The following is a 17,364-nucleotide window of genomic DNA, read 5'->3' on the forward strand; positions in this document are numbered from 1 at the left end:
TAATTCATTAAACACAAAATGATATACAAATTTTTCTGCCAAAAAAAAAAAAAAGAAAAAGAAAATTTGCATAGCATGGAGATATTTAAAATGTATAGTATTTATTCTTTGAGGTCCATTTATAAATAATATTTATTACAGTGATTAAATGAAGGGAAAAACTATAAACATATCAAATGCTAGTATGAACTAGGTTAAGCCTGTTCTCATATGACATGAAAGAATGAAAGCAAAGTTTTATTATTATTATTTGCCTTGATAGGAAATTTATTAGGTCAGAAGCCCTGGTCAGTTCTCTGTATTCCTTAAAGGCTACGTGAGGTCTCCTCCCAGTTATACAGCCTTGATCTTTAAGCACCCTAAAATAAGTTTTTCCAATATTAATTTACAAATTTTAAAATTCAGATGAAGGTATCATATAATTTTCACAGCACACCTTTAATTATATAATAATATAATTAAAGGTGTGTTTTGTAAAGTACCACATTTAGTCTCTAAACTAGGGCTCCAGTATTATCTAACTCATAGCCATCTGTGGTATTAAATGCATGATTGGTTATATACTCAAGTGGGATTCACATTTATAAAAAACCTTATATTCTACAAGTCTCAGAAAACACTTGTTACAGATCCTGACAGTTCATTCTTGAAAAAGGCTTGCCTCACAAGCAAAAACAGTCAACAATTCCTATGCAGTCAGTTTTGTTAACTGTCATTGCAAAAGCTTTAACATATCATTTATATCTGTAACACGAGTGTCTTGATTTTACCCTAAACATACAATCTGATGCGTGAAATATAAAGTAATATTTTTTAGCTTTGCACAAGATACCCTTTGGTTGAAAAGACTTAGAATCTTGCCTAGGGTGCAAATAACCTTTATAAGTGCTTTTCGTTTGAAGATAAGTTAGCTAGTTCACATAGAGGATATGTGGATTTTCACCCCTGTCTATTTTTGATAGACAGGGGTGAAAGTCATCTAATACCTTTTTATGTATTTTAAGTTTAAATGCTGGGTGAAGTTCAGGTTTAATGGTTTTGGTATTTTTGTCTCTATAGCAACATAGAAACTGTAATAAGTCACACAAAACATAAGTGGGGAATAGAGAGCCAAAAGCTGTGAAGTGAATGCTATAATCACTGTTGAGGGAGATCGAAGAATTACTGTTTCCCAGGCATTTTCTCAATTATATTAAGATTTGGCTAGTTTTTCTAAACCCTGTGGTGATTTTAAGAGTTTAGCTTGAGGGAAGCTTAATTGGAACAGAAGTTGGTGGTTCTGTTAACAAGAATTTTTATGCCATATTGTTGGGAGGAGGGTACATATGAACCCATGAGGGTATATTATTATTACGTGACTCATCGAGGGAGGGCACCTACTCTATATCTACTGCCTGTTCCCACCACTACTATTTTCACAGACAATCACAAACGTCCATGCCCACAGCGGGATTCGAACCCGCAGCCTTTTGGCTGGAGAGAGGATATGCTAGCCGCTCAGCCAACCAAGCCGGCATGTTTTCTGTAAACTGAGAAAGAAAGTGCCACTAGGAAACATTAAAAGCAGTATCAAGAGCATGTTTTTTCTCTATGGAGCATTTCTAAAAAACATGCTCTTGATACTGCTATTCTCAAAGCTTCTGTCTGCTAAAATACAGATGTGCGATTTAAAAAAAATAAAATAACAGCCACCGACCTCTGTTCCAGCCAGGCTTCTCTCACAGCTGAACTCTCCTTCATTCATTGTACCCTCATATTTATATGCTGGCTACAGTGTCAAAAAATTTAGTTCCTCCAAGCATATCACATCTCTCCCAACCTATGCAACACTGAATTGTTGCCAGGTAGCTGAAATTTTCTTTTAAAAACACGGTTCTAAGTCACTATTTACACAGTTGTTTTTGCTTTCCTTTCCGTGCTCTGTATTCTAATTGGTTTGCCAACTGCCATCGGACTGGTCTAACTTGGTCATGTGATCTTGCCGTGCCTCAACAGGAGTGAAATGGTCAGCCTTCCTACTTTCAAACAGATGGGGAAAGTGATGATTGGCTGGAGTGATTGCTTTACCAGAATCATCTAGCCGCAGAATCCTGAAGTTATTCGAGGCTAACCCAAAATTCCATACAAAGGTGAAGTCATTAAACGTCATTTTGTAATGACTTCATCGTTACACACACACACACACAAAACCTTTTAAAGTGTCACAGTATATCTGGGGTACTTTCAAGAAAAATCAGTTACAAAAGAAATATATATGTGCTTTCCTAAATGTCAACTCTTTCCCCTCTCAGTTCCTTGTTATAATTTGTTATATTACAGATAAAATGAAAGATCCACCAATATGTCTTCAAGAACAAGAAATGTATCAGCTACAATTATGATCAGTCAGGTAGCTGACCTGCCTTGGACACCTTGCACAGAATCATCATCAAATTCCTGATATGTCCCTCAAGGGGTGTGCAGGATATGATAGTACTGCATGAAAAACTTACACCATTACTAACTTCCTATCTACAATTTTCCTCCAAATCAATCTGTTACCTGTCAAGACTTCAACTGTAGAGAATCAAAGGGGGAAAACTACTATGCTTCATCACAGAGGATTTAATAAACCAACCAAATCTTAATAAATATGGTTGTGTGAAAATCCTAAGAATTGGGAAACAATGATTCTTTTCTTCCTGCCAAGGCTGCCTACCAACACTCATTGCAGACACTTCTCTTAGGATTTTAGGCTTCCACTTTGTTGTGTGTGTGTTATTGCAATTTCTTATCTTATATATATTCTGTCTCAGATTACGTCTGTGACTGATTGGAATCATTAAACCTGAGCATAAACTATCTGATGCATCCCATTACAATGTGTGTCTGGCATAGGTAATATCCTACCATGTTCTCAGGAATACTCAAGAAACAACTTTGTGACAACAACTGCACTACCTGCAGTAACAGCTAATAGATGACATTTAAAGGCACCTTTGTTACTAGCTCTAGCAGTACAGCAGGGGAGAGATTTGCAAGATGCATCTGGGATAGTAGTGCACTAAGCAAAAAACATATTCATGGTAGTGTTACCAATTTAGCTTTTTTGGAGCTAGATCTAGCTCCTTCAGAACTTGTTTCAGCTCTTTTTAGTTGTTTTTATAACCTACTCTTAAAGAATTGTATTGTACGTTTGGTGCGAGTATCATACGTTTTAAACATGCAATGACATCAGTCAGTCACGTGTCCCAACAGTCTACTGTTGTGCCGCTTTGAAGTTGATAGTACCACTACAAGTTAGTCTGTTGCACAGTGTTCTTACAATAGCAAGTGGGAAGTTTTAGGAGGGTGCAGTTGCAAATGGAAATATTTAGTAAATGGCTGTGTGAAGCTACAAAAGGCCACTATAAGTTTTGCAGATGAGATATGTCAGCTTGTAAAGCATAGTGAAACTAAGAAATGTGTTGCTGTAGTTCCATATAAGGCTGTTCCTATTACAAATATGCTTGTGAAGAAGTCTGATGAGACAGTAGACTTTCAAGGCAGCTTAGCATTATTTCTTTGTTGTCACTCATCATTGAACAGTTGCGATCATCTAATAGATCTTTGCAAAAATATCATCCCAGACAGTCAAATTATGCCAAAAGTAAAAATGCACCAAACTAAGTGCTCTGCAATTGTAAAGAATATTCTAAGTGAGCATTTTGAAGATCTTATTGGAGATGGAAATTTCAGCTTGCTAATAGATGAATCGAATGATATCACAGTGAATAAGATTTTAGGAATTGCCATCATTTATTATAGCAAGAAATTCAACAAAATTATGCATACATTTCTGAGCATGGTGGTTCTAGAAAAATGTGATGGTAACTAGTGGTATTGTGGCTGCACTGAAAAAAGAGCTCTTGACAAGAAATTGGATATTAAAAATCTCATTGCAATTGGTACAGACAATGTCAGTGTTATGATGGTGTCAATAATGGCATTTATGACTGAAGGCATATATTCCCTCTTTAATCTTAACCCCTTAACATACAACAAAACGTCTGTGACACATCTTTTGTTTATTGTACCAAAATTGATTTTGAATTTTGGTTTCACATATAAATATAAATACAACCAAATATAGACGCTAGACAATCTTGTGCCTATTTCCTTTCAACCGAGAAAAGTTGCCAACGGCGTGTATCGGCTATTTCATTTGTGTTTGCACAAATTCATCATTATTTTTCAAATAATGATGAATTTGATCCAGCAAATCACCCTCGCCCAAAAAATTGGAGGAAAAACGACCGCTTTCTAATTTTTAATTGGTACGTTAAGGGATTAATTAGATGTGTATGCCATTCATTGCAACTGGCAATGTCTCACACTTGTGCAGAATCTCTCCCAAGAAAATCAGAATTTTTAATTGCCAAAACGTATAAGTGGTTTTCACATTCTTCTTTTTCAAGACAAGCAACATACAAAAAGCTGTATCAAACTATCAACGAAAATGATGCTCCTCTGAAAATTGTAAGCAACTACAACAAGGTGGCTCTCCAATGAACCTACAGTAGACAGAATTCTCAGCCAGTGATTGGAATTAATATCTCACTTCGAAGTCGTGAATGTAACTGAGAAATGTTACAAAGCTCAAATTTTGTGGGAGATGTACAAAGATAAAGGAATCTGTACTGTTTATTTTTGCATCCTGTTCAAGTTCAGCAAATTAACAAAATTTTTTAATCTAACAGTGCAGATAAGACGAGATTATTTGAAGCCCTTTCTCGTTTGATTCACTCTATTGCTAATATATTAGTGCTACCATCATCCAGAGTCGATTTTCTAGAGTCAGAGATTGATGACTATTTGGATCTCAAACCAAATCTTAGTTACAGATTTGAAATAAAAATTTCAGAGTTGACGATACCAAAAAAAATATAACAAAATGATGAGCACAATCTTAGAAATAGAGCAAGACAGTTTCTTCTTGGTCTTTTCAAACAGCTTTTCTTTTCTGTTGACAATACCCTAAAACATAAAAGAATCTGTTACTCCCATCTTAGAAATAATGCTGATAACAGAAAAAAGACACTGCTGCTGAATACTAGTACAATACTATCCACTTAAATAAATAGAAAACACTGAGTTATTCTGGGCTGAAGTACGAGAATACAAAGGTGCATCTGGAATGAATCCATTTAAAGAAATTGCTCAGTGTGCAATAAATTTATTAATACTGCCAAATTCTAATGTGGAAATTGAACGCATTTTTAGTTCCATGAATGTAGTTAAAACGAGATGGAATTGCCAATGCTGACAGCTGTTTTGTTGGACAAGTATGGCCTCAGGTATAACAAGTACTGTAAAGACTATCATTTACCAGCATCTACACTGAGTAATATTGGAACGATGGCCACATATAATAAAGCTGAAAATCTGAGTGAAAACATGAGTGAATTGAGTGTAGAAGACCACTTGGAAGATGTCTTTAGCCACTTAAATACAAGTACCACTTCATCTTGAGTAAAGTAACTGAAAAGTATCTGCTACTACTTATAAAATTTTAGCTTCAAATTTTTATTTTCAATTCCTTTTTAGCTTTTTTTTTTTTTTTTTTTTTTTTAAAAAAAAGATGTAACTGTTTTTAGTAATTGTCATTTGGCAACACTAATTCATGGAAGTAACCATTGATGTGGTTCTGTGATAAACTGGTGCAGTTTGTTTTGCAACATAAATGATGTTAATTAATGCAAACTTAAAAATAAATTAGAAGAAACACATGTATAAACCACAGTGAAAATTATTTAATTGTAAATATTTCATCCTAAGTATCTTAGGACATCATCAGTACAGTATTTAAAGACTAAATATTTCATCCTAAGATACTTAGGATGAAATATTTACAATTAAATAATTTTCACTATGGTTTATACATGTGTTTCTTCTAATTATGAATGCACCACAGGTTTCGTTATTTAAAAAAGTTTTAAAAATAAATGACTTACCATCTTCACCAGCATTTCCACAGTGCAGTTTGTGCAGATGATGTGGTATTTGCCTTTCAGTTAAAAATCTGGGTTCCTAGACAAGATGTGATGAACCTTAAAGAATTTTCAGTGGAAGATAAGTTAGCCAGTCTCAAGGAAGGGGCAAGGTTTATTCTTACAAAACAAAACTAGCCAAGGAACACACTTTAAACAGGATAAAACATACTGGCCATAATTCCTAGCTGTCTTCAGTAATATTACAGATAAGAAATTGATACAGATGTAGTGATAGACCTTAGCAAAAAAAATTGCTTCAGTAACATTAGGCCATTTTTATGTATTTTGCAAGACTATTTTGTCCCTTCATAAGTACATATAAAATCATTATGGTAGTGGATCTTGGTGTTTAATTAGGATTCTTCTTAAGATTTCTAAATAAATATGAAGATTTTTCAGCACAGCTGAGTGGTGGTTTTGGTTTAAACTGCACTACTTTTTAGTGCAAAATATAAAATTAGATTTTATCAGCATGTACTATACTATTGGAAAATCATTTACTGTGTATTGCTAACATTCTCAAGTTGATTACAGTAGTAATGAGAGTAAAATGGTTATTATTTTTGATACACAAGCGTGTCCATCTGAACTGTGAATGATATTAAAGTGGAACAAACTAAGGCTTCATTGTAAGTGAAGCTTGTGACAGGGAGCTTTTAATACACATAAACACAATGATAGGTTAATGATTTAAAAAAAAAAAAAAGTATTTTTGATTAACAGACCATCAGTTGAAGATTGACTGAGATCAAAACAAAACATTGAATTTCATTGTCATGGTATGAGCTAGAAATGATAATAGGAGACATTATTAATGATAAGTATTTCTTGCTTATCATTAGTAATGATAACCATTACAGTTAATGACCCAAACTTCAGAACCGTGAAGAAACAGTCATTCTGATTTAGGTTTGGGCAACAATATAATTCTTTAAATCAGTGTTTCTCAACCTTCTTTCATGTGTGTTCCATTTTTTAATATTAGTTTTTGTGGCACCTTCCCCCCCGCCTTGCAATTCTTGTGTTGAGACACTGACAAAACCCATAAAAGTTAGCAAAACAAAAAAAAAAACCTAGGAATTAAAATTTTTAAATATTCATACAAATTTAAATACATCATCAAATCTTTCAAAAATTGTATAGATATAGATCTGACATCACTTGCACAGACCGTTGAATCATATCTGCCTTTTGGAAACATTCGTGATTTCATCATGGGAAGTCTCGCATGTTCTGGAAATGTTTCTGCAAGTATAAATAAGGCTTGAAATGGCAAGACAGCAGTAACACTGCAACAGTGAGTAGTCGATGGTTGGCTTTATTTTACTCCTATTTGCAACGAACTGTGATACACTGTATAAAAACAAACTTTTCTAGTGTAGAAAAATTATAAATTTTTAATTGGACTTAATCGGGCATATGATGACTGTGGAGCAGTGAAGTCAACAAATTCAGGTTCACAGAATATCACTCCAAAAGTAAAATCAAGAAAGTATGCAGCAGAATATTTAGATTTCGATAAGACACTTGGTCTGTTTTCAGATCAATTTTTTCCTTAAAGACAAGCCTTATAAACTCGAGGAGCTATACAAGCTCATTAGAGCAAGCTTTTATAAGCATCCATGTCCAAGGTGAGATTTAACACCTGTTGGTTGGAGAGCAGGTATGAATGCTATCCGCATGGCCAGTATTTTTTATCTTTAAACTATTCTTATGTTTGCATGTGCATTTTTTTAAAATTATATATGGGTAGGACAGGGACAACAGAAGTACAATCGAGAGGGGGAGCCAGATGGTTGACCCAAAGACAGAAAAATGAACAAAGCAAAATTTTTAGATATGCTGCTTAACACTGGATGAGGTCAGTATTTTTTTTTTTTAGAACAAATTTGTTTAGACATAAATATTAAATATTATACAAGACTGATTTTCAAAAGAACTGAAGCTAAATGGTTAGAATCAGATGTCAGAATTTAAGGAGTGATTGATAAAAATAAATGAGAAAGAATAATGTATACAACCATCATATGGTCTGCAATCAGTGGAAGTTTAGCATTTCAGAATCATTTAGGCATGTTTTTTCTGAGATCACAAAAACTGACCATTTAGTTGTAAATGCAAACAGTGCACCATGCTGAGTATTGCTGATCTTGGAAAAACCAAAACAAATGGAATCTCAAATTTCATGGTGACTTCATTTTTAATTTTTGATATATGAAAATTTATTACTTTATCAATAAATTATGTGCTGAGTACAATAATTTAGGCTCCTGAGAGTTGAAATTATCAAGATTTATTTAGTATCTACATATTACACAAAGTGATGAAGTTTCACAAGTAGAAAGTAATAGCATATAATTAACAAATTTCAGTTTATATACTCAAAATTCAAAATTACAAGAATATATTTACTTTACCTCTTTCACATAATTATAAAAATAATCACAGATGGGCATGCATAGTTAATATATTTCACTTTATACAACTATGAAGTAATTCTTGACTAGTCTTAATATTGAATAAATTAATTATATATTTCAGTAATTGAAATAATGAATAAATAATAACCCCCTTCAGCAAACAATGTATCATAAAAAACATAAACATGAAAATAAACTAATAAAAATTGATAAATACAATCTTTCTATGACTAGTTAATGCATTGCAAGTCACATGGGATTGAACTGTTACAATATTTTATCATCTGTTTTTGAGAGGCAAAATTAATTATATTTATAGGTATTAATATACTAGAGGTTTTTTTTAGATCTGAAATTAAAGAAAACATTTATTGGTGAAAACTAAGAATTTTAAACAAGTTTCAAACTTTTTCAGTTAACAATATCGTGATGATCTGAATAGACATATTTGCATCTGCTAGACAAATGAAAGACATTATGTGAACTTGTATGTTTTCATCCAGAAAAGTTTTCCCTATGACATCATTCTAGTCAAGTATCTCAATAAGGAAAGTTATACATAGATTGAAGGGAAGATCTCCTACTGTTAATTTTAATATAAATGCACAAATGATACTAGATTAATCTTTTTAAGGTTCACATAATCACTTTTTAATTTCCTTGAATGCTTTTGTATCAAAAAAATTCTCAAATCTGGATGATGTGTAAACAGTTAATATAAAGATTGCATCATGAGCTTTACTATTTATCACAGTTTGTAAAAATACTAGAATTAAAACTTGTATATAAGGTGCATTACGTACATAACTACATATTCTTAAGTACTAAACACAGACTAGTAAAAAATACTTTCATGATCATAATGCAGCTGATATTTCAAAGAGATTTATATAAAACATGAAAGAGAATGTCAAACAAGAACATAAAAATGATGGAAGACTAGTATGGTATTTTATTGCACTTAAAACCAGTGGCTGCTCATACATAAGAACTGCGACACTGCAGCACCCCCGAGGAAAAAATGAAAAAATTAAATTTTGTTTGTATTTATTTATAAATGATGACAACATTATATAAATGCAATACAACATGTTAAAGGTTATAGCTTATAATTGGAATTATTCGATTACCACTTTAGATTACGAAACAAATGCACTGTGATCTAACACAATGTCGGAATTATCACTTTCGGCCAATTGCAACTAGACTTGCTGATATTCGTTTGCGATTGTGATTGCATATTACAAGTGATTCCAACACTGCTCATTTAGGCAGTGTCGCTTACAGATAAATTGTATGCATGCGCACGTTATTTCTGTGAGATATGAAACTTATTATTGGTGTTTGTTTCGTGGTGAGGACGAAATATTTTTAATAAAACAATTTTTTAATATGTAAATTTATTTATTAATAAATTGGTTACTGATTAGGGAAAAAAGATTTTTTTTATTTTGTATATGTAGCACCCCCACTTCAAATTTTCACTGGCTGCCACTGCTTAAAACATACTTTAACAAGAGACAGAACAAAGAACACTCAGAATCCTAAAGATGGGGGGGGGGGGCTTTAATCAACAAAAATTAATGGTGCAGAGAAAAATTAAAAATCCAACAAACAGTTGATGTCATGCATGTATTTGCTAACATTATGGTAGCTGAGATGGAAACATTCACTTTCATCACTAATAAGATTTGCATCATATGAGATATTATGCTGACAGTAGAAGTTTAAAATGTGTGTGTGTTAAAAGTCCTTATATACTGTACTCCTTGACAATATATCTTTAACCAAGAAGAAATATTGGAAAAAGTAAATACTATTTTTTAATCCTTTCCTAGTGCTGTTTCACTCCATTAAACCTACATGAGTTTCTCCCAGCACTAAGCCTTAACACATGGAAGTTGTTAAAGGGATGAGATTTTTCATAGAATGGTAGGCAATTGGAATGCATTGCCCAAAAGTGTGGCAAGTGGAGAGACAATGAAATGCTTTTAAGTCATGGTATGATTATTATTTTATTATTATTATATGTGACACATCCAGGGAGTCCAAAGACTCATAGAGGAAGAGTGTGCCAACAGCATCGAACGATTGTTCCCCTTCTAACTACTAACTGCGCTCAAACTTGCTTAAGTTTTTGCAAGCCATTAGTAGCAGAGGCTCGACCAACCTTTGCTGGCAAAAAAAAAAATAAAAATCTCATGTGCCTACCAGGGACATGGATGATGATGAGCTGTGTGTGTGAGAGAGAGAGTGGGACCTCCAACAATGAGTCCTGATTTCATGGGGATCTGATAATAATAATAATAATTAACAGCATGAACCCTTAAATGCTAGATTTACTTTTTTTATATCGATGCTTCTAGTTCCAAAAATGCAATTTTATTTTATATCTATAAACTGTATGATGAATAATGTCACACAGTTGTTTTCTCTATAAACTCCCATCCACCACAAATGATGCAAGCAATGATTTGTGGTGGTTAAGGGGGTTTACCGACATTTTAATAACTAAGTTGCCTTTCTTTAAGGTACAGTTTATTATTTCTGCACATACATATACATATACATATATATGATTACAGAATGCTTGGCCTGTTTTGCAAGAAGAAAAAAACCTAAGTTACTGGAAAGAAAACTGCTGCCTCTGTATGAGACCAGGTAAATTATCTTTAGTTGAAAATTCCTCTCAAGTTCATTATCAACAACAAGATTTAAACCTAGATCTTTCTAGCCAATGCAAATATTATATCTTCCTACAGAGGTAAATGTTAAAAATAATAATAATATATATTTACCACTGAATGCAAATTACATCAAGCATGGAAATTGTTTGGAAGGAATAAGAATTCCTTGGTGGACCTAAAAGGTTAAAAACACTCTAGAAACAATGAATAGTATTAGTATGATAAATACTAATACTCAAGTTAACTGAAGAACTAAACAGTCTTCAAAAAACTTCTGCCAGCAATGGGTTTACTACCATATGAGATGAATATGCCTCAATATGGATATATTTATAACCCATAGTATATATCTTAGTATATTATCAACTATGTTATTATCCACAACTTCTGCTGCTAAATAGATAGCACTGTTAAACTAAAGATAAAACACCTACAGATTATCTATTGCAGATAAGGTTAATACCTATTATCCATAATTTCCAATGAACAAAAATCAAAAATGAAATAAATTTAGATAACTAACAATTTTGTCAGCAAAGCATGATAAGGACTTAAAATTCTAACATTTTGCTGCGGTACTATTTATTGCTTTATTTTATTTTTTTAGTCTGTTCTGTGAATTTAATCATTTATATATGTAATAACAGTTTAATAGACTATTTTCCTATGATAATTCATTTATATTATCAAAGAAATTTATTTTGGCTTCAGTCATACATCTCCTAGGAGATATGTTTTACATTATGGGTAATACTAAGAATAGTGATCTGAACTTTACACCCACCTTTGCAACGAGTTGCCCTAGTGTTGGACTATGTGCTTTAGCTTACGCTACAATCTGCCGAAATTTTTATAATTTACTATATTCAGAATGAAACTCTTTGATTCTGATCTTTGAGTTTCTTATTCGGCATTGAAATAATGTGGGATTTAATATCCCCTTCATTTAAATAATATTAATTTTAATTTTCTTTTTATTTGTTATTGCATTATAAATCTTGATACTGTCTAAATCCTTAGAATTCTAATGCCATTATATAAAATAGCAAACAGAAGAAATAAAAACTGTTAGTGGCAGAATTCAAGTGAAATGGGGAAGCTTCTATAAAGAGAGAGATATGAAACCCTCTAATTTATTTTTATTATTGCATCCTGTTACCTGTTACAATAGCATATGCTTCAAAATAAACCAAAGCCTTTATTTTGGTAGCAGCTTTTTTTTTTTTTTTTTTTTTTTTAAATCACATAACAGATATTATTATTATTACACCCTGCATGAAGTCGGCAGACTCATCGTGGGAGGTTCATTCAACAACATATTTATTACATAGAATCTTAAGCTCCTTAATACTCCTTGCATTAACAACACATTCTGGTAATGCATTCCATTCATTGACAATTCTCTATGTAAAAAATCTACTCCCCACAGCCCTCTTCACCACACTTTTACACAACTTCCAGGGATGACCTCTAGTTTTTCCCCTCACACCTTCCACTTTTTTTATAATCCCTTTGGATTAATCTGATAAATTCCTCTCATTAACTTAAATGTCTCTATCCTAAAGAACATTATGACAGAATTATGAATTTATCTAACATCACAAAATCCCAAATTATAATTTTTGCTGGATATGATTAAAATACATTGGATGAATTTCCTGTCCAGACATCTTCGTGAAAAAACATTACTTTTTATTAATGAAAAATCTCATTTTCATCAATAAAAATGAAATTTTCCCTCTTTTAGTAATCTATGATAACTGTGTCTTGTATCAGAAGTATGTTATTGAAGACTTCTGATAAGTTCTGCACCTACATAAACAATTATGACTGCACTCCAAAAGTTACAATGAACAAACTTTTCTGTTAGAAAGCGAAATCCAGTGAAACATTCTGTGAGTATGTAAAATTTTCTACCTTGACCATCACTCCACTTCTATTAGAAATAAACCTTATTTCAAAATGCCTGAATCTCATTATTTTTATAATAGATGGATTATATGATATATGATAATTTTTAATATATATATATATATATACAGTAACCTTAAAACTTTTCTATAGTGCTGGCTTTTAAGCAAAAGCTAATATCAAAATGTAGACTAAGGCACTTTTATACCACTATGTGTAGTGGCATAAAAGTGCACACTACTAATAATCATATTTCAAGAATGCTATTACATCACTAGTCACAACAGTGTGCAAGAAGCAGATATGCAGTCCCAGTATTTGGTGATAAGTAATTATATCTGCTAATTATTTGGGTACTAAAAGATATGTATGGTTGGAATCAGCATACAGCTGCACTAGAACAAATACAAAATTATACAAAGTTGACTAACTTGCAAGAAATTGAGCAAGCATTCACAACTTTTTGTCATCAACATAATATTTTATTACTGGAGTCTGTTGATTACTCGTGCCTTATTAAAATAAAAATGTTAAAATGATTTAAAGAGCCAACTTTAGCATTCATTTCATACACAGATTCCATAGACATATTACATATACTTCCATTTTTTTTATTTTTAGAGGTACCTGTGGCATAGTATATTTATTAAAAGAACACGTAAGACCACAGTAATAACTTCTTAATTAATAAGGTACAGATATTTCATACTAAAACTAATAGTTCATCTTCAGTGTCACACAAACAGTTATAGGAATGGAATACAAGTAGCGAACATTCGGTGGATCACCTATTAAAATACAATTGAGCACGGATTGCCTTCCTCAAAATATGTCGTGACATGAAAGTTATTCCTACATTTGCTAGGTTTAAAGAAACAATTTGGTTCTCCTGGAGCCCACTCTATTTATATTCGTGCAAGTTTTTCCTTAATTCATAACGAACTTCATACTGCCAAAAAAGAATTAGCATCTAATACTGAGTCTATTTTGGATCTCGAAGAAGAAATTTCAGCTGTTCTTAATGATGAATTACTAGATATTGTTCTTCGTTTATCAAAACAATCTTTAACCCGTTCTTACGAAAGAAATTTTCACAGATATTTCACAGACAATGCAAAAATATAATCTTTATATCACAAGCAAAAGAAAAACTTGACCTCTGACATCACTTCTACTAATAAATGGATTGTTAATATTTCTGATCGCCCTTTATCCGATGCCGAAACCAATGCATTAGCAAAAGGCCTTGATTTTGCAGTTATTCCTACATGCATTCCATATCTTGATTTTTTACATAATATAGAACGCAATCTGTCAGGACTTTCTAGCGACAATGCTAACAAACTTCGTTTTGAAGTTGCAACTTCACTATTTAAAAGCAAATTATCTCCATGCAACTTATCAAAGGGCTAACTTCTTTAAGAAGAGATAATAACATATATATTTCTAAGGCCGATAAAGGAAAAGCTATTGTAATCATGAATAAGACTGACTATGAGACAAAGTATCCAGCCTTTTAGAAGACACCTCTACGTACCAAGTGATCATGCATAATCCTACAAATTCACAAATTAAACAATTAAATAAATTACTTGATGAGGTTATCAGTTGGGACCCCAAATTATGTGGATAAATTATGCACCTACTTTGGAAGAACTTCCCATCTATATGGACTCCCAAAAATCCATAAAGAAGGCTATCGAATTGCAAAAGTCTTGTCACATCTTTAAGTGCTCTCACTGGACATTCCAGATCCTACATAAAAAATTCAACAGATTTTCTTGAAAAAATCAAGGATATAAAAATCAAAGAGTCTGAGTTACTAGTCAGTTTCGACATTGTTTCTCTGTTTACCAATATTCCATTAGCCAACACAATCAAATTATTATATGAAGATTACCCTCCAGATATTGCAAAGATTTTCAAATTTGTTATCCATTCAGGTTATTTTAGCTGGAAAAACAAAATCTACAAACAAGTTGAAGATACTGCCATGGGTAGCCCTTTGTCTCCACCTTTGGCAAATTACTTTTTGAAACAATTCGAAGACACTATGTTTTCATCCATTCATCCTCAACCATCTCTTTGGTATCATTATGTCGATGACGTTTTTGTTATTTGGTCACATATTGAAGATGTGACCACCTTTCTACAACAGATAAATAGCCTTCACCCATGTATTCAATTCACCATGGAAAAAGAAAATTCTGGTACTTTACCTTTTTTTTGGACATCCTCCTTACTCAAACTTCTTCTGGTACCTTATCTACAAGCGTCTTTCGACATTTACCCACATTAAGCCCACATTTACCGGCAGATACATTCATAAAAAGTTTGCTCACCACACATCTCAAAAATTTGGTATTCTTAAATCTCTAATTAATAGAGCACATAAAGTTTGCTCTTCTCCAGTAATCTTACAACAAAAACTTTCCATCATTAAAAAATTAATGGAATCGAATAATTACAAGCCTAATCAAGTCCAACAGATAATTGAATCTTATGTTCCAATACCTAAGGTTTCTTCAACAGTCCGCAGAGTTCCAATCCCTTACATTCCAGGAATCTCAGAGCCTATAGGTAGAATTTTGAAAAAGTACCAATTAATTCCCATGTATGTTCCTATCAAACAAAATTTCCTCTTTATTGCCTTCTACAAAAGATAAACTGTCATCTCTATCTTTGGCTGGCGTTTACCAAATACCATGTGAATGCAATGTTTCTTATTTTGGACAAAATGGCCGTTCTGTGGAAAAAATAATTAAAGAACATCAATATTATATTGAATACAACAAACCTCAGAAGTCTGGTCTAGCACAACACAGTATTAACACTACTCAGAAAATCCAGTGGGATAAAGCTATTCTCCTCCACAGATGCAGGTTCAAATATGAACGCCTTTTTAAAGAAAGTTGTGAAGCTATTTTACACTGACCGAATTTAAACCGAAATGATTGTCTCTCTCGAAGATCTTTTATTTTATGTAATCAATAAAAAAATAAAAAATAAAAACAATTATCTTAAATATTAATTAATTATTTTCTATCATTTCCTAGCACGCGGCAACAATTGTATTTTAATAGATGATCCACCGAACATTCGTTATTTGTATTCCATTCCTATAACTGTGTGACACTGAAGATGTACTACTAGTTTTAGTATGAAATATCTGTACCTTATTAAAAAGTTATTACTGTGGTCTTACGTGTTCTTTTAATAAACATCTCTTAAAAATGAAGTGTAGGAGTCAATTATCTTTTATATTTATCCACAGAATTTAACATTTCTTTAAATGTGGTCCCTAGAAATGCATGAGATATAACATATATCTCATGCATTTATAGTGCAATATATATGTGTTCTTTTAATAAACATCTCTTAAAAATGAAGTGTAGAAGTCAATTATCTTTTATATTTATCCACAGAATTTAACATTTCTTTAAATGTGGTCCCTAGAAATGCATGAGATATAACAAGTTGAAGTTTTCTCCTTCAACTTGTTGAAGTTTTCTTTTAGACTTCCTTGCCAAATACTGAAAACTTTATATTTGGCAAGGAAGTCTAAAAGCAATTGTGTTACATAATAACTGTTAATTGCTTTTTTTTTTTTTTTAGTTATACTAAAGACTTCTTATGATTCAATCTGTACACTGTTTATTCAGGTGACATTAAAATTTTAAATATGCTGTCATCAAACCGTTTCCAAAATGAGTTTAAAGATAAGTTTACACTATAGAAATGATCAAAATGAAACAATGTAAAGTATTTCACATTAAATTTATATGGCTATACATGTATTTTCTTGTTTACATAAAAACACTACTTTTAGAAATTAAGTGTATTATGTCACACCAAATTACAGGTCAGTATCATGCAGTACACTTAAACTGATTAAAAGTCTTCAATATTAAGGTAAGTTTTTATTCATGTACCCATTTTCTGAAAGAAAGATTCATCATAATATCAACTGAGTGGTCTATAGGCTTTACTATAAAAGGAATACATCCTAGTCCCACTGCTGTTGTCATCCATTTTCTAGTAGATAAAGGCAGTTTTGAAAATTTCTGTAGAAGGCTGAGAGACAAGGCACAGATTCGATTGATAGTGAAGCCAGGAATTATAACTGAAGCTAAACTTTGCCAGAGAAGGGCATCAAAACCAGATATTATAAGTTTTTTTTGCTGTTGAGGATCGCTTGGATCTAATACCTAAATGAGAACTATTTCAGTTAGAAAAAGAACAATAAAAAAGATGTCTTAATTCTATAGTCAGAATCATAAATGATCATATAAATAATCACCGAGCTAGGATAAATACTGAATGATAACATTTAAT

At 32.2% G+C, this 17,364-nt stretch overlaps 1 protein-coding gene across 2 annotated transcripts in view; it reads right to left on the minus strand.

The window, feature by feature from the left end:
* Positions 1–80: 80 nt before the first annotated feature.
* LOC150094109 (mitochondrial fission process protein 1) overlaps positions 81–17,364 on the minus strand; it is a 66,562-nt gene continuing 49,278 nt past the window's right edge. The window contains exon 3 of one of the 2 annotated variants that reach the window (XM_090412190.1): positions 81–359. In XM_090412190.1, coding sequence (XP_090268316.1) covers positions 351–359 — 9 coding nt within the window. In that variant the 3' untranslated portion in view covers positions 81–350. Of the gene's footprint in view, positions 360–16,318; positions 17,238–17,364 lie in introns of those variants that run through there. The other variant, XM_090412189.1, reaches the window with a different exon arrangement.

Source organism: Typopeltis vanoorti, chromosome 22, assembly GCF_054136105.1.
Source record: "Typopeltis vanoorti isolate ZY-2024b chromosome 22, IOZ_Tvanoo_1.0, whole genome shotgun sequence".
NCBI classification, from domain to species: Eukaryota; Metazoa; Arthropoda; class Arachnida; order Uropygi; family Thelyphonidae; genus Typopeltis; species Typopeltis vanoorti.